The following is a 17,742-nucleotide window of genomic DNA, read 5'->3' on the forward strand; positions in this document are numbered from 1 at the left end:
GCTGGGATCCTATGACCCCAGCTGACTTCCTGCCCTTTGGGTGGGGGGTTGGACTCAATCTTCCGAGGTCCCTTCCAGCCCTAATGTCTATGAAACCTATGAAAGAATCTTTTCATTCATTTCTGATCAGGTAATTGTAATGATCACTATTCTTCCAACAACGTTTCACAAAGGTTAGCATTATTTGTATCTGGCTTTTTTTCTCTGTTGAAGATGCAAAAAACATGAAGTATAAATTATTATTCCTGAGGACATGTAAACAGTTGGTTGGCTTTTAATGTGGCTAACTTTGAATGAAAATCTGAGCTGTTAACAAAGATGTATTATTTATGTGTACTGGGTTTTTAATTATTGAGTGCTTCAAAATATTTGCATTCAAGTTGCTTCAGAAACTATTTAGATGTATTTTTTTTGCTTCAGAAAACAAGTATTTTTCTAAGGTGCTTCCTAGTGCAGTCTCTGCCTACTCCTTATTTTATAATAGCCCTAGATAGGTGTCTTGTAATGTTGTGAATAGTAATTATTGTAATATTGTAGGATTAAAAATCCCCTTTTTATTGTATTATAGGAGGAGGAGAACTTTAAAAAATCTTCTCATTGCATCAAAAGGATTCTAACTATACAGGTTACAAGCTGTATGTGCATTCAGTCTGCCGACTTATTACCTATCTTGCCTTTCAGACTTGAAGGGTATGTCTACACTGCTATTTAGGGTTGACCGTAAGACTGTATGCAAGCCCATACCTACTACTGTCTGTTTTGTAAATCTCCACATTTTACCCCTAGTAGCAGCTGAGCTTGAACCTTGAACCTGTGCTGAACTACAGGGCCTATGTCCAAGTCTGTCTCCTACTCTGCCTGTTCCTGCACTTTACTTGGATTTCCCCTCTGTTTGGGGCTGCAGTGCACAGGAAATCTTTTCAGCAGCGACAGCTACTACTGCTATTATTATTACTACTTCTTGTTCTTTTCCTTCATCTTCAAGTAATTGTCTGCATGCACCCTCTCACTGTAGGTATAAGTCTTTGACTGGAGACTTTATTTTGTCTAAAATTGGCAGCACACTTTACTCTTACATCCAAAGTGGGAAGGGATGTGTTTGTAAATTCCACCCCCCCCACCAAACATGTACTAATCCATTCCCCCACTGAGGAAATGAGCCCTCCTGCCCACTTGCAGGACAGCATACTGATCTGTGTGTGTGTGTGTGTGTGTGTGTGTGTGTGTGTGTGTGTGTGTGTGTGTGTGCGTGCATGTGTATGGGGGGTGCATGGAGAGGGCTGGCACAGGGCTGCCTTGGTGTGCAGGAAAGGTGGAGGAAGGCAGCAGAGGCCACAGTTCCTTATGCTTCTGTATTTCCTGGAGTATGCACTTCCTGCTCCTTCCTTTGTCACAACTGGCTGAACAGTTTCATTGTCCGTCTTTCTAGTAGCCTTCATGCTTTGAAGAACTTCTGCTGCCCACCCACTTACTTTCTCTTTAGCTCCCAGCTCTTTTTCTGCTTGATATACTAGGTTTGGACCATTCTTTCTTAGCCCTGTTTGTTCTTGTTTCTTATACATGTTTGCAGTAACATCTCTGAGTGTTGCGTTTACTAGACCCTTATGGATCTATCTTCCATAAATTTGTCTAATCCCTTTTTGTACCCAGTTATACTGGAACTTATAGCGGTGAATTCTGCCTGATAATTTTGTTGAATGTGCTCTAGTTCTTTTTATTAGGAAATGTAGTGAATAATATTCCCAAATCACCTTTTTTGTACCTTGCCTGATTTTATAAATCTTTTTAAAGTTCCCCCTCAGTCACCTTGTCCAAGCTGAAGACCCCTAGTTTTTTTCAGTCATTTCTCATGTCAAATTTATTCCCTGCTCCTGAGAACCTTTGTTGCTCTTTTCTGTACTTTTTCTGGTTCTACTTCATCCTTTGAGAGAGTGACTAGAACTGCTCACAATGTTCAAAATATGGGTCACCCTTGCTTTATATAAGGATGTAACAATGATTTACATTTTGATCAAGATCTTTCTTTCCCCATGTGTATTACTTCTATGCTTATCAAGGTTGAATTTCATTTGCCACTTTATTGCTCCCTCACTCAATTTTGTTCCTATAACTCTAAGGCTAGGGGCAGACATTCAAAAAGCCTGAGTCTAAATTGATTCAATCTTTGCAGATTAGTCCAACCTGGAAAGATTGAACCGATTTGCAAGTGAATAGACATTCACTTTTGATTCTGGAAATTCAGCCATGTGCCTGCAGTGGTTCAGGTTAGAAGCTGGGGGATGCTAGAGCAGCCCTCCCCTACCCTTCCTCAGCAACTGCAAGGCTGGTGGGAAACTGATGTGGGGGCTGTGGCTAGCCCCTGGCAGGTGGCTAAGTATGAGTAGGGAGCGGTTTAAACCCCCACCTTGGCCTGTAGGAACCCCAGGTAGGGTGTGCCTGGAGAGGGGGTGGGAAGCAGCCCTTGCCAGGCTTGTCCATGAAGCCAGACATCTCAGGCAGTGCCTCAGGCGAAGGGGAGCGGGCAGGGATTAAACTCTCTTGTTTCCCCTCCTGGGCATGGGGACTGCCGGGGTCTTGTGTGGCTGGGGCTGCGGGGCTGAGCTGGCTTGGCCTGTGGGCACTGCTGAGGGCAGACATAGAGGGGCCAGCTTGAGCAGTGAGGGGAGGAAATGCCTGACGGGCTGCTACACCCCGGCCAGGCAGACCCCAGCTGCAGTTGCCTGGTAGGGAAAGTGGGGAATAAAACTCTTCCCTGCTCCCCTTGCCTCAGGGGGCCATGCTTGGCCACACCTCCACCTCTGCTGTGGCTAGAGAGCAGAGGGGCAGGGCCAGCCCTGCTGTCTGGAGCAGACCACACAGTTCAGCTCAGCCCAGGGCTGAAAAGCATGCTGGGATGCTGAAGGACTCTGGTTTAATTTAAACCAGGTAGGGGTTTGGGACAGAATTTCCATAAATTGGTTTGACCTAAATCAAACAGAAATACATTCAAACAGATTTATCCTAAACCAGTTTTGGCCATTTTGAAACTGGTTTATGTGAACTGATCTTATGTTCTGTTACAGGTTTAAACCAGTTTCTGATAATTTAAACCGGTTTATGTGTAACTTCTGTCCCTAGCCTTATTCATCAGCTTTGGATTTGACTGCCTGGAATGATTTGTATCCTCTGTAGACTTTGCTATCTTACTATTTTCTGTTGTCTCCATACCATTTATGAATATATTCAACAGCCCTGGTCCTAGCACAGAACACTGGGGTACTCCAGTGTTTACCTTCCTCTGTGGAGATTGACTGTTTGGTCCTACCTTTTGTTTCCTGCCTTTTAAACAGTTCTCAGTTTGTGATACAATCCTCCTTCTGATCGCATGGCAGCATAGTTTCTTTAAGAGCTTTTTGTGAGGGACTTTGTCAAAACCTTTTTAAGATCAACTGGATCTCACTTATTCATGCACTTGTTGAAATTTGCAAAGAACTCCAGAGGATTGGTGAGTCACAGTTTTCCTTTACAAAAGCTCTATTGACTCTTCTGCAGCATACAATGTTTATTCATATTTCTGATTCCTAGTTATTCATTCAAGAATGATGGGAAAGGAAAGCAAGTAGTACAGACTTAGGAAAGGACTAAAAATCATAGAAAAATAGAGCTGGAAAAGACCTTGGGATGTTACCAAGTCCAGTCCTCTGCTCTTCAAGTATTTTTTCTAATCAATTCGTAAGATCCTTCAAGGATGGAGCTTCTACCCTTCTCTAGATAATCTGTTCCAGTGCTTAACCACCCTCATAATTAGGAAGTTATTCTTAATATCCAAGGACTTGCTTAACTGAAGACTCTTAATATAACTTACAAAAAGTTAGATTTTTGGAAAAATTTGAAAACCTAATCTCTCCTCCTGTGAGTCTTTGTCAGTATCCTTGGTCTAGAAAGCCCCTTTGTGCCTTTTTGTCTACTTAATTTGGTCTTTTTACTTGTGGCAGTTGTCTGATCAGTTGCTCTAAGAAGTTCCCACTCTTTAAAATGGTCTTCCTCCTGCCCACTACTGCACCCTTCTTCAAAGGCTTTTGTTGGATTTTATGGCCCCACCCCTTCAGGCTTGTAGAGTCCTTCAGCATCAGTTGTCCTAGTAACAGAAAGCCAGTTCTTCCACCACCGGAAGGTTATTCACCATTGTTAGCCCTTTCCAAGGTGTTCCAAAACCCAAACCATGTGTCTGGAATGGACTGCTTTGTCAAGGTTAGTCAAATTATTTGCCCCAAACTGCATGTCGTCACCCACAGTGAAGGCCACAGTGACGCTTACAATGAAAGTAGTAGCCTGAAAACAGTGTAGTTCAAAATTGACAAAGACTGCTGTCTGCCAGGTTGGGTTATATCTAAAGTGCTTAATTATAGTTGATTGCATGTTTCCTCAATCTAGTGTCTCTGTGTATACTCATGACTTGAGCATTCCTGAGAGTTGGTATTGGGGAAAATCCTGCTGACAGCAGAAACTCTATCTTGATTCTTGTCTTTAGTTAGTGATGTAAATTGAAACTAACTCTACTGAAGTCATTTACAGCCATTGTAAATTTAGGAAAGATCTGAACTAGGCCCTCAGTTTTTGCAAACTATCTTGTCAGGATTTATAGTCCCTGCAACTGGTTTGTTTCTTCAGACTGTTATTAAAAAATATTTTCCCTAATATTTTGTATTCATGTTGCGCTATCCCACTCTACGTATTTAAGAACAAAGAAACAACATCCCCTCTCCACTCTTCCCTGATTTCTCCCCCCCCCAAAAAAAAAATCTACAATACCCTACTCCTACTGTTGTAGCATGAGGGTTTTCTCTTAGGTCTTACAACTATAATTTATATAATTTCCTGCTTGGATGTAGTATGTTCCACTGAAAGTCGCTTTTGCAGACTACCTGGCTGCTACACAAAGCTTAGATGATTTGGAATTTATACCTCTAACTTTTGAAAATGATCCTCTAAATGGTGATGTCTTTGTGATAAGAATACAAAGCTTTTAGTCTAAAATAATAACTTTTGGGGATAATCAGAAAGGAAAGATGGACTTTACTTTTTACCTGTAAATGTCTGTCTGTTAAGTAAGTTAATGTTTTTGTTCGGAGCCAAAACGTGTGGGTAAGTCAGTGTTTTCATAAGTTATTGATTTAATGTTGGTAAAAGCTTTACTGTTGTGGAAAAAAAATTACTGAGTTTGTGCTGATGTTTTATTGTGATAGATCTATTATCCAGCTATTAGAAGATAAATGACTGATCTTTTCCAGTTTCTGTGTCTCCAGAAAATTGAAATAAGAGGAGGAATATCATTTGGTCTGTATGATTAGGGCAGGTGGAATGGCCATTAATTTGAGAGAAGAATCTTGGCAGCCTAGGCCAACTTACACCATATTATCAATCAAACCTTGATGCACTTCTTGTGATGACCCAGCACTCTCCGGTTTTTGCAACGTTAATTAGAATTCATGACAAAATAGATGCAAGGAAACATTTGGTACCCTTCATAATTTTATAGAAAATTTATTGTTATTAGAGGAACCATTTGCTTAGTGTGATTTTTTTCATTACTGGCTTGTCAACTAGCATAGATAATCTGGAGAAAATATGAACTCCATAGATTGGGTGTCACTTTTGTTGATGGTTCATGTAGTTTACCTTGGAGCGCAGCTAATGGTTGAAGTTCATAGCAACAGCACAGAAAAACGTGGCAACCGGTGGAAGACAAATGAACCATGTTTATTGCTTTAATATAAAAAATACATAAATGGAAAGCTGCATTTGAATTTGATGAGCTCATTGCTAGTTTTGTTGGTGTGATTTATTTTTTCTCTTCATACAAAAAGCTACTATTGACACAGTGAGATGGAAATTAACTGACTGTTTTTTGGAAACCAATATTTTTTGGTTTTATATTTTGATTGGATCATTTTGTTTTAATTCTAAATGTTTTTATGGAATATTGAGCATTTAATAAACTAAGATTATCAGCTGTTCCTCTGAAGTTTAGATATACAGTAGCATCAGACTTTAGGGGAAGTGTTTAGTGCTAACTAGGAAACAATAATAAAAAGGACCACTCTGTGATATTTTTCTTTTTAGATACATACCCCCCTCCACCCCTTTGCTACCTTATACCTTTGAATCTGTTGCAAGTACTTCATTACACGTGCCTTAATACTAAGAACTTAATTTTGGAGAATGTTTTCTTCCTTTTACTCTTAAGAAAATTTATGAAGTTGTGTGCAAACATACAGCAAGTACTGAATAACTTGGGTAATGGGATCTTGAGCTGAAACAGGAACAGAGTACCTGATGCACTTATCCAGCATATATTTTGCATTTCATGGTACATGATTAAATTCTTTTAAAAAAATAAGTGCTTTGTTATGGTGGTATCAGACATAAGAGACTATAGTGGTAGCAGGCTTGAGTAATTAAGTGATATCTGAGTGCTGAACATTCCAGGTAAATATTTCTTCACATCTAATTGTAACTTAAAATATTATTTATTAAAATAAAGGTAAAGTTCTATCCATTATATTAGGTGCTGCAAAAGGTGCTTAGTCCATCAAATCTGCTGTGACTGTTGCTTATGACTGATTGTGGAACAGGTACAAAGATGGATACTGCCCCATTTGCATGCTTCAGGATCGACTCTCTCAACTTCCCTACCTCATGATAGGCACTGTTGAGTCTAGTTTTGCAAGTAAAGTGGCCAAGAGACCTTGACTTCAACTTATGCATAAGCTCTGATGGCTGGTTGCATAGCCTTTTGAAACCCAGCTGTTTTAGCTGCCAAATACCTATCGGAGCAAGATTTAGTCAGATTTTAAAAATGGGTTCCTATCATTTTAGAGAAACATCTAGTTAAGCTAGATCCAAGTATTTTGTTGCCATCTTAGCTTTCAAAGTAAATACAGTGCTTCCCTTATCTGGATGTAATGATTTGTCAGAGATGGCAAAGGTATTAACTAATCCTAGGCAGAAAATTAAACTACAAGATTAATTTGTTTAACTTGTCTAGAAACTAAGTACATTTCGTGAAAGAAAATCTAGCACACTAGAATAAAAATATTGAAATAAGCTTAATTGCCTTTACTATAGTTGATACAAAGGAAATAGAAAATTATGGTAAGTATAATGTATTGTTGTTTAGGTCTTGCAAATAATCAGTGCTTTGCTTTCTGGAATGAGTTGCCTACATGCTGGGACCAGCAGGTACCAGTACGTGGACAGGGCTGGAGACAATAAATGCAACTTCACGTTTATACTTATTGGTAATTCATAAAATCCCCACAGGATCTGAGACTTGTTTAGCATAATAGCAAGACTATATTCTAAGCTGTTTTCTTTCAGTTGTAATGTTGGGTGCATACTAATAAACCAAATGTCAGCCAAATATGGAGGAGAAAATTTAACATATGAATATCATTGTATTTAATATTTCTCAAAAAGTGCCATTTCAATAAATTGTATTTCTATTTAATTGCTTACTTTAAGTCATTGGGGAAATTTTAGAGGTTGAAATGCAGATCCCCAGTGCACAGATAGAATATGACATTAATTTGCTGCCAGAAAGCTGTATTGCGTGAGTGCGAACTGCATACATATCAGTTTTTCCATATAGAAGTCTCATCCTGTTAGTTATTTAGTTTAACATGTACCTTGACACAAAACAAATCTTAATTAAAGCAATTAGGAAAGGAAGAATAGTAATTCTTGACACACAGTGACAAGTCCTTATGTTGTGGGTAACTGATGCTTCCTAGCAGAATATGCTATAAGGTGTTTCCTATTCTGTTTTTTAACATAAAATGAAGCTGATGCCAATAGCCTTTATTGTTTCTAGAGCCCCAATTTAAAGGTATTACAAAACTATTTCTTTAAAAGCCTAGAAATTCTACGTTTAGAAACGTTAGTATGGAATACATATGTTGCTTGTCTTGGAAGCTTGTCCTTGGTAGTGTCATTTGCTGCTGATATTTCAACAAGAAGCCCTAATGGAAGGTTTTCTACTTAACCTATAAGAAACCCTAGGCAAGAGGGACCATGCATACACAAATAATATATTAGGGACTTGAACATTTATTAATTTAATATTCCTAGAAAAACAAAGTTATTTTTGTAATAAAAAAAAGTCAAAATCACATGGCAAGAAAAATTGATGTTCTCTACACATCTTGGAAATATAAATATTATATTCTTGAAAAATTGCAGACTATATCAGTCGTCTAAGTGTTTGATGTGTGTAATGCTTAAATTAGGTGTGAAGGTGGGAGGAGGACTGAACAGTTTGTAGAAGGACCGGGGCATGCCATTTGCAGGAAATGTTTAAACATCTCGTATATTTGAAATGTACAGAATTTGTTCTTTGGAAAGATTCCTTTTGAATCCCAGAGGTAATTTGCATTGGACACAGCTAAATTTAGCAGCTTGGAGGAAAGTTGGATTTTATTAGGGTTATTCCCAATCTCCCCTTTAAATTTTGTCATATAGTATTAATAAGTGGCTCCCATGAGGTCATTTCAAGCACATCCCTTTTTGTTTTTGGTGTTTTGTATTATTAGCAAATTGATGTACATATTATTACAAAGTGTATAGTTTCTGGTTTTTAAAAAAGTTCATTGAAGTTATAATTCTTTTTGCTCTTATGCCTTCAGAGATAAGGAGGTGAAGGTGGAGGGCCACTCATATGGTTGGGGGCCTCCGTGGCCAGCCCTATGAGGAGAGGCTGAGGGACCTGAATCTCTTCAGTCTCCACAAGAAGAGAGTAAGAGGAGATCTTGTAGCTGCCTACAACCTTATCGGGGCCAGCAGCAGGGACTCAGGGAAAGTCTGTTCACCAGAGCCCCCCTTGGAGTCACCAGGAACAATGGACACAAGCTGAGAGAGGATAGGTTTAGGTTAGATATTAGGAAGAACTACTTCACTGTAAGGGTGGCCAGAGACTGAAATAGGCTTCCCAGAGAGGTGGTGCTCTCACTTTTCCTGGCAATCTTCAAGAGGAGACTGGATAGGCACCTGGCTGGGGTCTTATGACCCCTGCCACCCCCAGTGCTCCTTCCTGCCCATGGCAGGGGGTCGGACTCGATGATCTGTCTAAGTCCCTTCTGACTCATTGATTCTATGATTGATTTAATGATACAGTTACAGTTTTCTGTGTCCTAGAAGAATGTCCAAAAACTATTATTTTTTTTTTTTGCAAATGTAGTACATAATGCATTTAACCAGATCCATTTTAAACAAAGATACCATTTATGTAATTTTAAGAGTCTTTTTTTCTGAAGATTTTTGAAAAATTGGTATACAGTACTTCAGGATATTACAATTGCCTGTGTTAGTTCATAATATTTCCTTTAGAACATCTGTAAAGAGAATAACTGAGTGTTTTTTATCATTTTGTTTTCTAGTTGGTAGCCGGGAGCGTTGTGATGGCCTTTGAGGAAGTGTGCCCAGATAGAATTGACCTGATTCACAAGAACTATCGAAAACTCTGTAATTTGCTGGTCGATGTGGAGGAATGGGGGCAAATTGTTATCATTCACATGTTAACTCGGTATGCACGTACGCAGTTTGAGAGCCCCTGGAAAGAGGTAAGTTTGTATCACCTTTTTTGTTCTTAACATTCCTGATAACAGAAGTAGTCGAGGATACATTGTCATTTATGAAGATAAAATTAAACATTTTAAGTTTTTCATAATGCAGATGCTAGTTGTAGAAAGGCAGGTGCAAACATCCTTGCTTCTAAAGTTCTCTGCGCAGAAAAGCGTCCATGCTTTGTGGTGGCCTAAGGAGTATTCCTTCTAAGTTGCATATCACTATCTAGTTCGTTCTTGTATGCTTGTGTCCCCGTTTGCTGAGCACTCTCCCTGAAGCTGTGAACTTGACTGATGTTAATGTCTCCACTCTCCATATTTTATGGAAACATGTCTGATTAGACTTTAGAAAAACTGTTTGCTAAAATCTAAGTTTTAGCAGCAATACTGACTTCATTGTTTAAAGGCTTTTCTCCCCAACTTGGTAAATTCTTTATTTTTTCAAGCCTTGTTATTTTAAAACTTTGTGTGTGCATAAATGTTGTATCACATTAAGTAGTGTAAAAATTATGACCAGTGATACTTATCCATTTAGATACTCCATCAGTATGCTATATTCATGTTTTGGGAACAAGAGAAGTTGTATGTTAGTGAAGCACAAGAATTTTGGGTGGTGGTCACATATGCATAAAAACTTAAATTTAGAATACAGTTTGTATAAACGTTTCTCTTAAATAGATTATATACTTTCAGTGCTACATTAATGTGTTGTCCTTGTATAAAAACAGTTGTCCATTAGGGTGAGCGAAGTAGGCAGTATTCAATTTGGATTCAGCCCAATTTGGGGGACAGTGATTCGATATATTGATTCAGATCACTGTCCCGATTTCAATTCAGCCGAATCTGAATCTGAAGATTCAATTCTGATTCAGAGAATCAGTGATTTAGTGATAGACACAGCTTTATATGTTTTTTTTCTACATACCTCGAGGTACTAGGCACAGCTTGTGAAAGCTGAGATGGTAGGACAGATGGAGCATCCCATGGGGGTGGGGGGGCTCCAGTGGGAGTGGACCAAAAGCACTTCCAGTCCACTTTCAGGTCCAGAGCTGAGAACATAGGGAACCCGCCCTGCACCTCCCCAGTTTGGCCATTGGCTATGGGAGGACCCCGGGTGCCTCCCCCAGATGCAGGAGGCACAGGGGGGTCCATCACACGCTTTGTGGCAGACTCAGAAGTGGAGCAGAAATGCTTCTGGTCCATTTCTGGGTCCGCCGCTGAGCATGCGGGGGGGACACTGTCCTGCGCTCCCGTGGGTGCTCCATCCGCCCCACCATTTCAGCATTCACAAGGCATGCCTGGTACTTTGAGGTACATAGAAAAAACATATAAAGCTGTGTCTATGGCTGAATCGTCGAATCTCTCCAAATTGAATTGGAGGCTTCCGATTTGATTTGGAGAGATTAACAGGTCTCCTGATTTGATTCGGAGATTCAGCTGCCGAATCAGGCCAAATCTCTTCCGAATCAAATCAGCAACTGAAACCTTGCACAGCCCTATTGTCCATCTTTAATTACTGACTAATAACAAAACCCCAAAAAACAAAGAACTTCAAAAGCTAGTGACGTATGCCAGGAGCTGGCAGCCTGTGGGCTGGATCCAGCCTGTAACAGCTCAGGGAATTGGGAGCATGCTCTAGTCACAGCAGCAGAGGGGTCCACAGGGTCCTATTGCCTGCTGGGTTCATTTTGTTCTTGCTGCTGCAGCAGAGGCAGCGTCTCCAGGGTCCTAGAGCCTGCCTTTTTTGGTCCATTCCCTTTGCAGCATCTGCTGATGGCCAGTGGGTGCAGCCATGGAAGTAAAAGGTTGTCCATTTGGACCTTTACTTCTGAAGAATAAGTAAACTAAACAAATGCAGTACTTCTGGAAAGAATATTACAAAACGTGGGGTTGGTATTTTTGAAATGCGAGGTGTTCAGTAGTAGCAATACTGCTGTTGAAATGCATTTTTTTTTAAATTGGACACTACCCCCCTTTGACTTTAATACTTCTTTACGCATCTTCAACTTGAATTAATTTCATACTATAATATGTCATTGGTTTTAAAGATGCTTTTTACACTGTGTGTGTGGGTGGGTGTGTGTGCACGCTTGTGTGTGTGTGTGCTTGTGTGCATAATATAGTAGGCCATAGGCCATGTTAACATCACGGCTAAAAAATAGTCTATACTCTGTTTTTCTATTACTTTTGTCTACATATAAATGTTTGCCCTAGCTCTGTTAATACACCTCATTCGCATGTGGGTATCTTTTAATTTCAGTCATGAATATCAATTTATTGGAATGCTAATTGTTTTAATGTCTTCCATATGTTTAAGTTACAGAACCACCATTTGACAATAAACCTTTCTGACATCTGACTTAGAACCAGTATTGGATCTTTTTTTGATACTGGAGAGAGAGAAATGCTATGTTATTTAATTCTCTCTCTGGTTTTCTCTAATAAGAGTCTTATTCCATGTGTGTCTACAAGAATAGTGTGCAAACAAAAAGCATAGAAAAGCATCGCGTACAAGAAACCTGTGATGCTTTCTGTATTTTACTTGTCCTTTTAATTGTTCAATCATATGCAACTCTAAAGGCTGGCTACTACATAAAAAAAAATATTGTCAAAATTTAAGTAGTATGAAGCAAGCGTATAACATGGGCATCTCTAATCATGTTATTTATTGCAATTTCTTTGTGCTTTGTAGTATGAAATATCTGTTATGGGAGGGTGGTCTTCAAAATCCACTGTTAAGTTTCGTACAGGGTGGCTATATAATATTTTTAGATACAAACAGTTTAACCTTATTTAGCTGGGTAAGTATGATTGAGGTTCTTTGTTCTTTAGTAAGTGAGGATACTGTCAGAGGCCCATTCTAATGGGAAAGCACCATTCTAAAGCTGATTCTTCTGTCTCATTAACTTCCATGCACTGCATGTCCTCACCAGTTTACAGCTAAACTGGAGGTATCTTTTTTTGGTTTTCTGTCATCCTGTAAGTTAGGCTCTGTAGAGAAGGAGGTAGTGTAGATAGTTTCATGGATTTTAATGCCCCTCTCTGGTACTCTTTTGCTGAATGCTGCCTCTGCCAGTTGAAAGTATAATTATTTTAGAAACTTCATTTAAATCACTGCCTTAATAATGGTGTAATAGAATATTATGCTTATTTTGTCTACCCTTTTAGTATGGAAAAGTCTGGATGTAAAAATAAAGACAACATTATAATGTACCTATAAGAACAATATTTTTTGCATTATCTGGCTTTTATATCGTAGTTAAAAAGGCAGAAAAAATAGTCCATACTTACTATCTATGAAATGATCACAACCAAGCTAAAAAATCCGTATCTTCTCCCTCGTCTTTTGATGAGTAAAAATCATTTTGCTGTTATTTAGCCAGAGATGTGGGCTGGAATCAAAGCTGTCATAGAGTTAAAGCGGGGCAAGGTAGAATGTATCTGAATAATACTAAAATTGGAAGTGAACTCTTTCAGCTTTCTGAGAGAGAAATACTGAACTGAATTTTGGGGGTCATCGTTCATTAAAAGTAGCTAAATTAAAACTTTGGGATAGGTAGTCCCCTATAAGAAATAATCTTTCAACTAATGTTGTGAAGAAATATTGAAGTCTAATTGTAAATCAGAGAAATAATTACTTTTGTCCAAAATAATGCACTAGAGTGCTTCAATAATAATATGTAATTTCTGCTACCCACTTCATTAAACAGAAAAAGTTCTACTAAATTTAGTGTGTACTAAATTTGCTGCACACATTACTGATATACTCTCAAAGTAGGAATAGAAAAAGTAAAGCCATCTAACATTTCATACTTGCTAGAGCCCCAAGCTTCATGACGGCTGCCTTTTCTACTACAGGGTCATGGCTTTATTAATGGCTATAATATAAACCTGAGGTTTTCTTATTTGAAAGTTTTAAAGTGTGTTATGGAGAAAACATTTTAAATGCAGTTAGGTTGAGGCTGAGATAAGTCAGCCTCCAAGTAATCTCACACTGCTGTACAGTGAACCATATTTCTAGCAAGTTCCCTAGCTAGATCAGATCCACAATGGAACAGAATCAGACCATAGGTGACAAATGCATCCTAGAAAGGTTGATCTCAAAGGAGATCTTTTGAGGGAAAAAACAGAATGTTTGGCAGAAATTTCTGTGTAGCTGAAGCAATGAGAGGAACTCTAATAGTCATAGTTTTGAATATTTATAATTTAGTATACTAATGGGAGTTCCTCTGTATGTAGATGCGTTGTTATCACAAATACTTAGTGTTGCAGTTTTCTATTCAGCTGATTTTACTATTGCTTTTCTAAAATTATTGTAGTAGTATAGTATTATTATATTTTTATTATAGTAGCATTCAAAGGGTATTCTTCATATTATGTGAAGGTCCCACAATTTCCACACTTCCGTTTTGAGCAATTTTAATAAAAAATCTTTAGCTTGAATGAAGAACCTTCAGATTACTTGCCCAAGGAGTCATCTGCAGTTGCTTTTACTTAACAAATTATTTCTTAATGTTCTTTTCTTGTCTCTCTCCATCTGGTCTCTCAAAATTGATCATAACAGGGTAGAAATTATTTGTGCTCAACTTTTTTATATTGCATATATCAGGGGAATGCAAATTTACTATTCGTCTCTTTGTTGGTGCTTTCCTTGCTTGATGTAGGTATCCATATTGGGAAGTATCTAAACCCTTAACATGAACTTGGGAAAAAATGGTATATCTGCCAACTGAGTTAAATAAGTGTTAACAAACCAAAAAGAAACCCTCAAAAAGAACATGCAGATTGCATTTAAACTAGGTTCAAGTGTTTCCATGATTGGAGTCAAGATAACTAGGTTTCTGCTTGACTTGAAGGAGCACGTAAATCCATTTTTTGTTGAAGAGGCACATTGAAGTATACAGGAATTCTTTTTATATTCTTCATTAATATTGCATCTCAGTAACTGTTCCTGCTTATGACACAAACTGATAATCCTTATCTAGACTGAAAAAGCCTACCTTGAAGCAGTTCAGTTGAGGGGGCTCTGAAATTATGGTAAGCATTTTTTTTTCTTGATCATTTGTCATGAACCTGGTTTGTATCTCTAGCAAAAAAGTAACTCCTGTAGCCTGAGCAAGGTCATATAGCTAGATATAGGCACCCAAAATTCAACTAGTTTTGCCCAGGTGTTAGCAATAAGTATGAAAGTGACTATCTTTTTAGAGCTCGACATCATTGTGCATCATTGTCATAAGTGCCAATAATGAAAGCTATAATTTGTTGATACAAAAATATATTTGCTTCTTTTTGGAAATTTTGAGTCGATGGTCTGTAATCTGTTTGTGATGACCAGAACAAATACAAGTATTTTGATAAAAGGCTAACAAATGAAACTTTTCTTATGGCTCTGGATTCACTAATTCTTGTCATATTAAGTTCTTCGCTTATTTTAAGGTTAGAAAAATAAAAACATAGTGACTAACACTGTCAAATAGAGGCATTTGATTTAAAAAATAGCATACAAATTGTCTGGACTTCCTATTTTTCATTTTAAATCAAATTAAGTAAAATTGTTTTGCAGTAAAGTAGTTTGTCTGAAAATTGCTTAAAATAAACAAGAAGCTAGGTAATGAGATAGTCAGGTCCTCACACTCAAGACTGAATATTTATTATGGGTGTGGATAGAAGTAAAAAGAGAGAGTAGTCTGCATTCCACCCAAGAAACTTTTTTGCACTTCAAATAAATAAATGGAGTAGTGATCTACTTTGCCTAAGACTTTCACATACATCTGTGAGGTTTGGAGGGAAAGGGAGTTGTTTATGTGCTTCTGCTTTTTTATTTTGTTTTTGGGTAGGTTTTTTTTTTTAACCGAACAGTTAATTGGAATAATTTTGTGTGTTATGGCTATTCTGTAAAAGTGATGTTAATATAGGAGTGCAAGCTGCTTTTCAGGCTACTGCCTAAGTTAACCTAAAAATGTTTCTCAGTAATACAGTTTAGATAACATTTTGTTTCATGTTCATGTGCTTGAATGCAAAATTAGTTTTCTCTGGCTATTCAGCAATTAAATTAGTAGGAATACCTTTTTGCGATTAGTTGAAATGCATGCCTTTGTCAATAGGCTCTCAAATGAACACATCATACAGTAAGGCATCTTGTGTTGTAGAAGAGATTTTTAATTTAGTTTATTTGCATCATTATAGATCAGTATTTAGGCTGTTTATATGTAAATGTATGATTTGAGGAACAATTAAGTGTTGACAAAGTAGATTGCAGTCATATCAATTGCAGTGCATTTTCCATAATTTTTGTAACTGACATCTTTGATGATAAATAGTGGATGCCAAGTCAAAGCCGATTATACAGTGCACTAGGAATTCATGGCGCTGTCAGGAAGAAGACCGATTGACTTTAAATTTACATATTAATGAGAAGATTTGTTAAGAGGGTGCTTGACTATAGAAAATAACAGCATATTTATAGGGCATGACATTTTATAAATAAAGCTGATGCAGGAAAATGGAAATTAAACCTTTCAGATTAATAAATTCAAGACTGCTAAAATGCAGATTTGCATTCTTACTTTTTAAAATTTACCTTACTTTCTGAGCAACATACGATTTTTTTCATTTAAATTGGATCAACTAATTCACTAATGCTTTAACATTTTGAATTTTTTTATTTTATCTTTGGAAACCTTAGAAATCAAAATAAAATCAGAAAAACTTTTCATTTGCAAGGAGATTCTCTTTTAGAGCAATGTAGCTTTACATAATGATAGAGGTCTAATTTTTGCTCCAAGTAAGAAATTTGTTAGCATTTTTTAATCTTTTGTGATGCACAATTTTCAGTTCAACTGATGAACACTGTGATGGAGAATTTCCTCTGTATATCTTACTTGTTTTCTAGTGTCTAAAAGGCTTGCCATTTATTCCTTAAATCATCTTGCTCTTGATCAGCTTAATATATCTCCACAGTGGGTTAAGCTGAATCAGTGGTTCTCCAACATTTTTAGACACACGCACCCTTCCAAAACTTCTGTAAATTTAACAGGGCCTTGTTTCAAAATTTTAATTTATTAGCACCAATTTATTTATTAGCACCTTGTAGAGGGGCTGAGCAGGGATGAATCTGAGCCTGCATTTATCTCCTCACACCGCATGGCACCCTGGGTTGCCTTGGCACCCTGGTTAAGAATCACTCAGCTAAATAATAACAAGACAGTATTATTCTAAATTAATGATGTCAACACATAGCCCAAACCATAACCACAGGAAAAATCTTCCAGGAGGTTGTACCCTTAGTTTGTTGTGACATTTTGTAGAATACAATCCAAGATTTATTTTAATATATAAAAGTCTTATTTTGTGTATTGCCTAGATAAAATACAGAACAGGTCCATAAATTGGAAGTGTGTGTGTGTGTGTGTGTGTGTGTGTGTGTGTGTTTTGCAGGGCGGGGGGTCTCTTGAACTCTGTCCTTTTCCATTCCGGTCAAGTTGGTGATCAGTGATTCTGAGGGGCTGGCTGCTAGATTCCCTGCACCTCTGTAGCAAGGTTGAGTTCATCTGCTGCAAAGTACCAGGTTTTGCAGTGGAGGGCCAGCATGGTGCAGCTCCACGAAACCAATCCCCCATGCTAAATCAAAGCTTTGCTGACCATGTTCAGATCTTTTGAGAGCTGGATCTGGCCTCAGGACCATAAGTTGCTAACCCGTGGTCTAAATCATTGAGCAGGGAATCATCCACTGGCATCAGGTGGTTGCATCCCATATAAATGGTGTCCCTTGAGAGTGGTGGAAAGGAACTGACAGAGCAAAGTCTGTTGTCTTCATAGCATTTTTATAAGTACAATAACAAAGTTTTCTCCATTTATAAGCCATGTGCAAACATTTAATACATATAAACCATGTGTTTAGGCACAGTAACCTAATTAAACTATTTTCAGTTCTTCTATCTTGCACAGTAATATGATCTTACATTCTAATTTAATCAAATGTGTTGTTGTTTGTATTGTGGTATTGTTTAGGAGTTGTAGTTATGGATCTAAGATTGGCTTATGGTATGTAAGATAGTCCCTTTCCAGAAAAGCTTATTCTTATAGCTTATATCTGCTAGTGCAGAGGTTTTCAAACTTTTTGGATCAGTGTACCCCTTGCGGC

At 37.9% G+C, this 17,742-nt stretch overlaps 1 protein-coding gene across 3 annotated transcripts in view; it reads left to right on the top strand.

Annotated features, from left to right (window-relative positions):
- The window catches only part of AP3B1 (adaptor related protein complex 3 beta 1 subunit), a 291,241-nt gene that overhangs the window by 80,075 nt on the left and 193,424 nt on the right, over positions 1-17,742 (top strand). For 2 of the 3 annotated variants that reach the window (XM_019532203.1, XM_019532206.1), the window contains exon 7: positions 9,414-9,596. The exons of the other annotated variant lie outside the window; for it this stretch is intronic. In XM_019532203.1, the coding sequence (XP_019387748.1) occupies positions 9,414-9,596 (183 nt within the window). The remainder of the gene's footprint in view (positions 1-9,413; positions 9,597-17,742) is intronic. 3 annotated transcript variants of the gene reach the window in all.

Source organism: Crocodylus porosus, unplaced genomic scaffold (genome assembly GCF_001723895.1).
Source record: "Crocodylus porosus isolate Cpor-Errol unplaced genomic scaffold, CroPor_comp1, whole genome shotgun sequence".
NCBI lineage: Eukaryota > Metazoa > Chordata > Crocodylia > Crocodylidae > Crocodylus > Crocodylus porosus.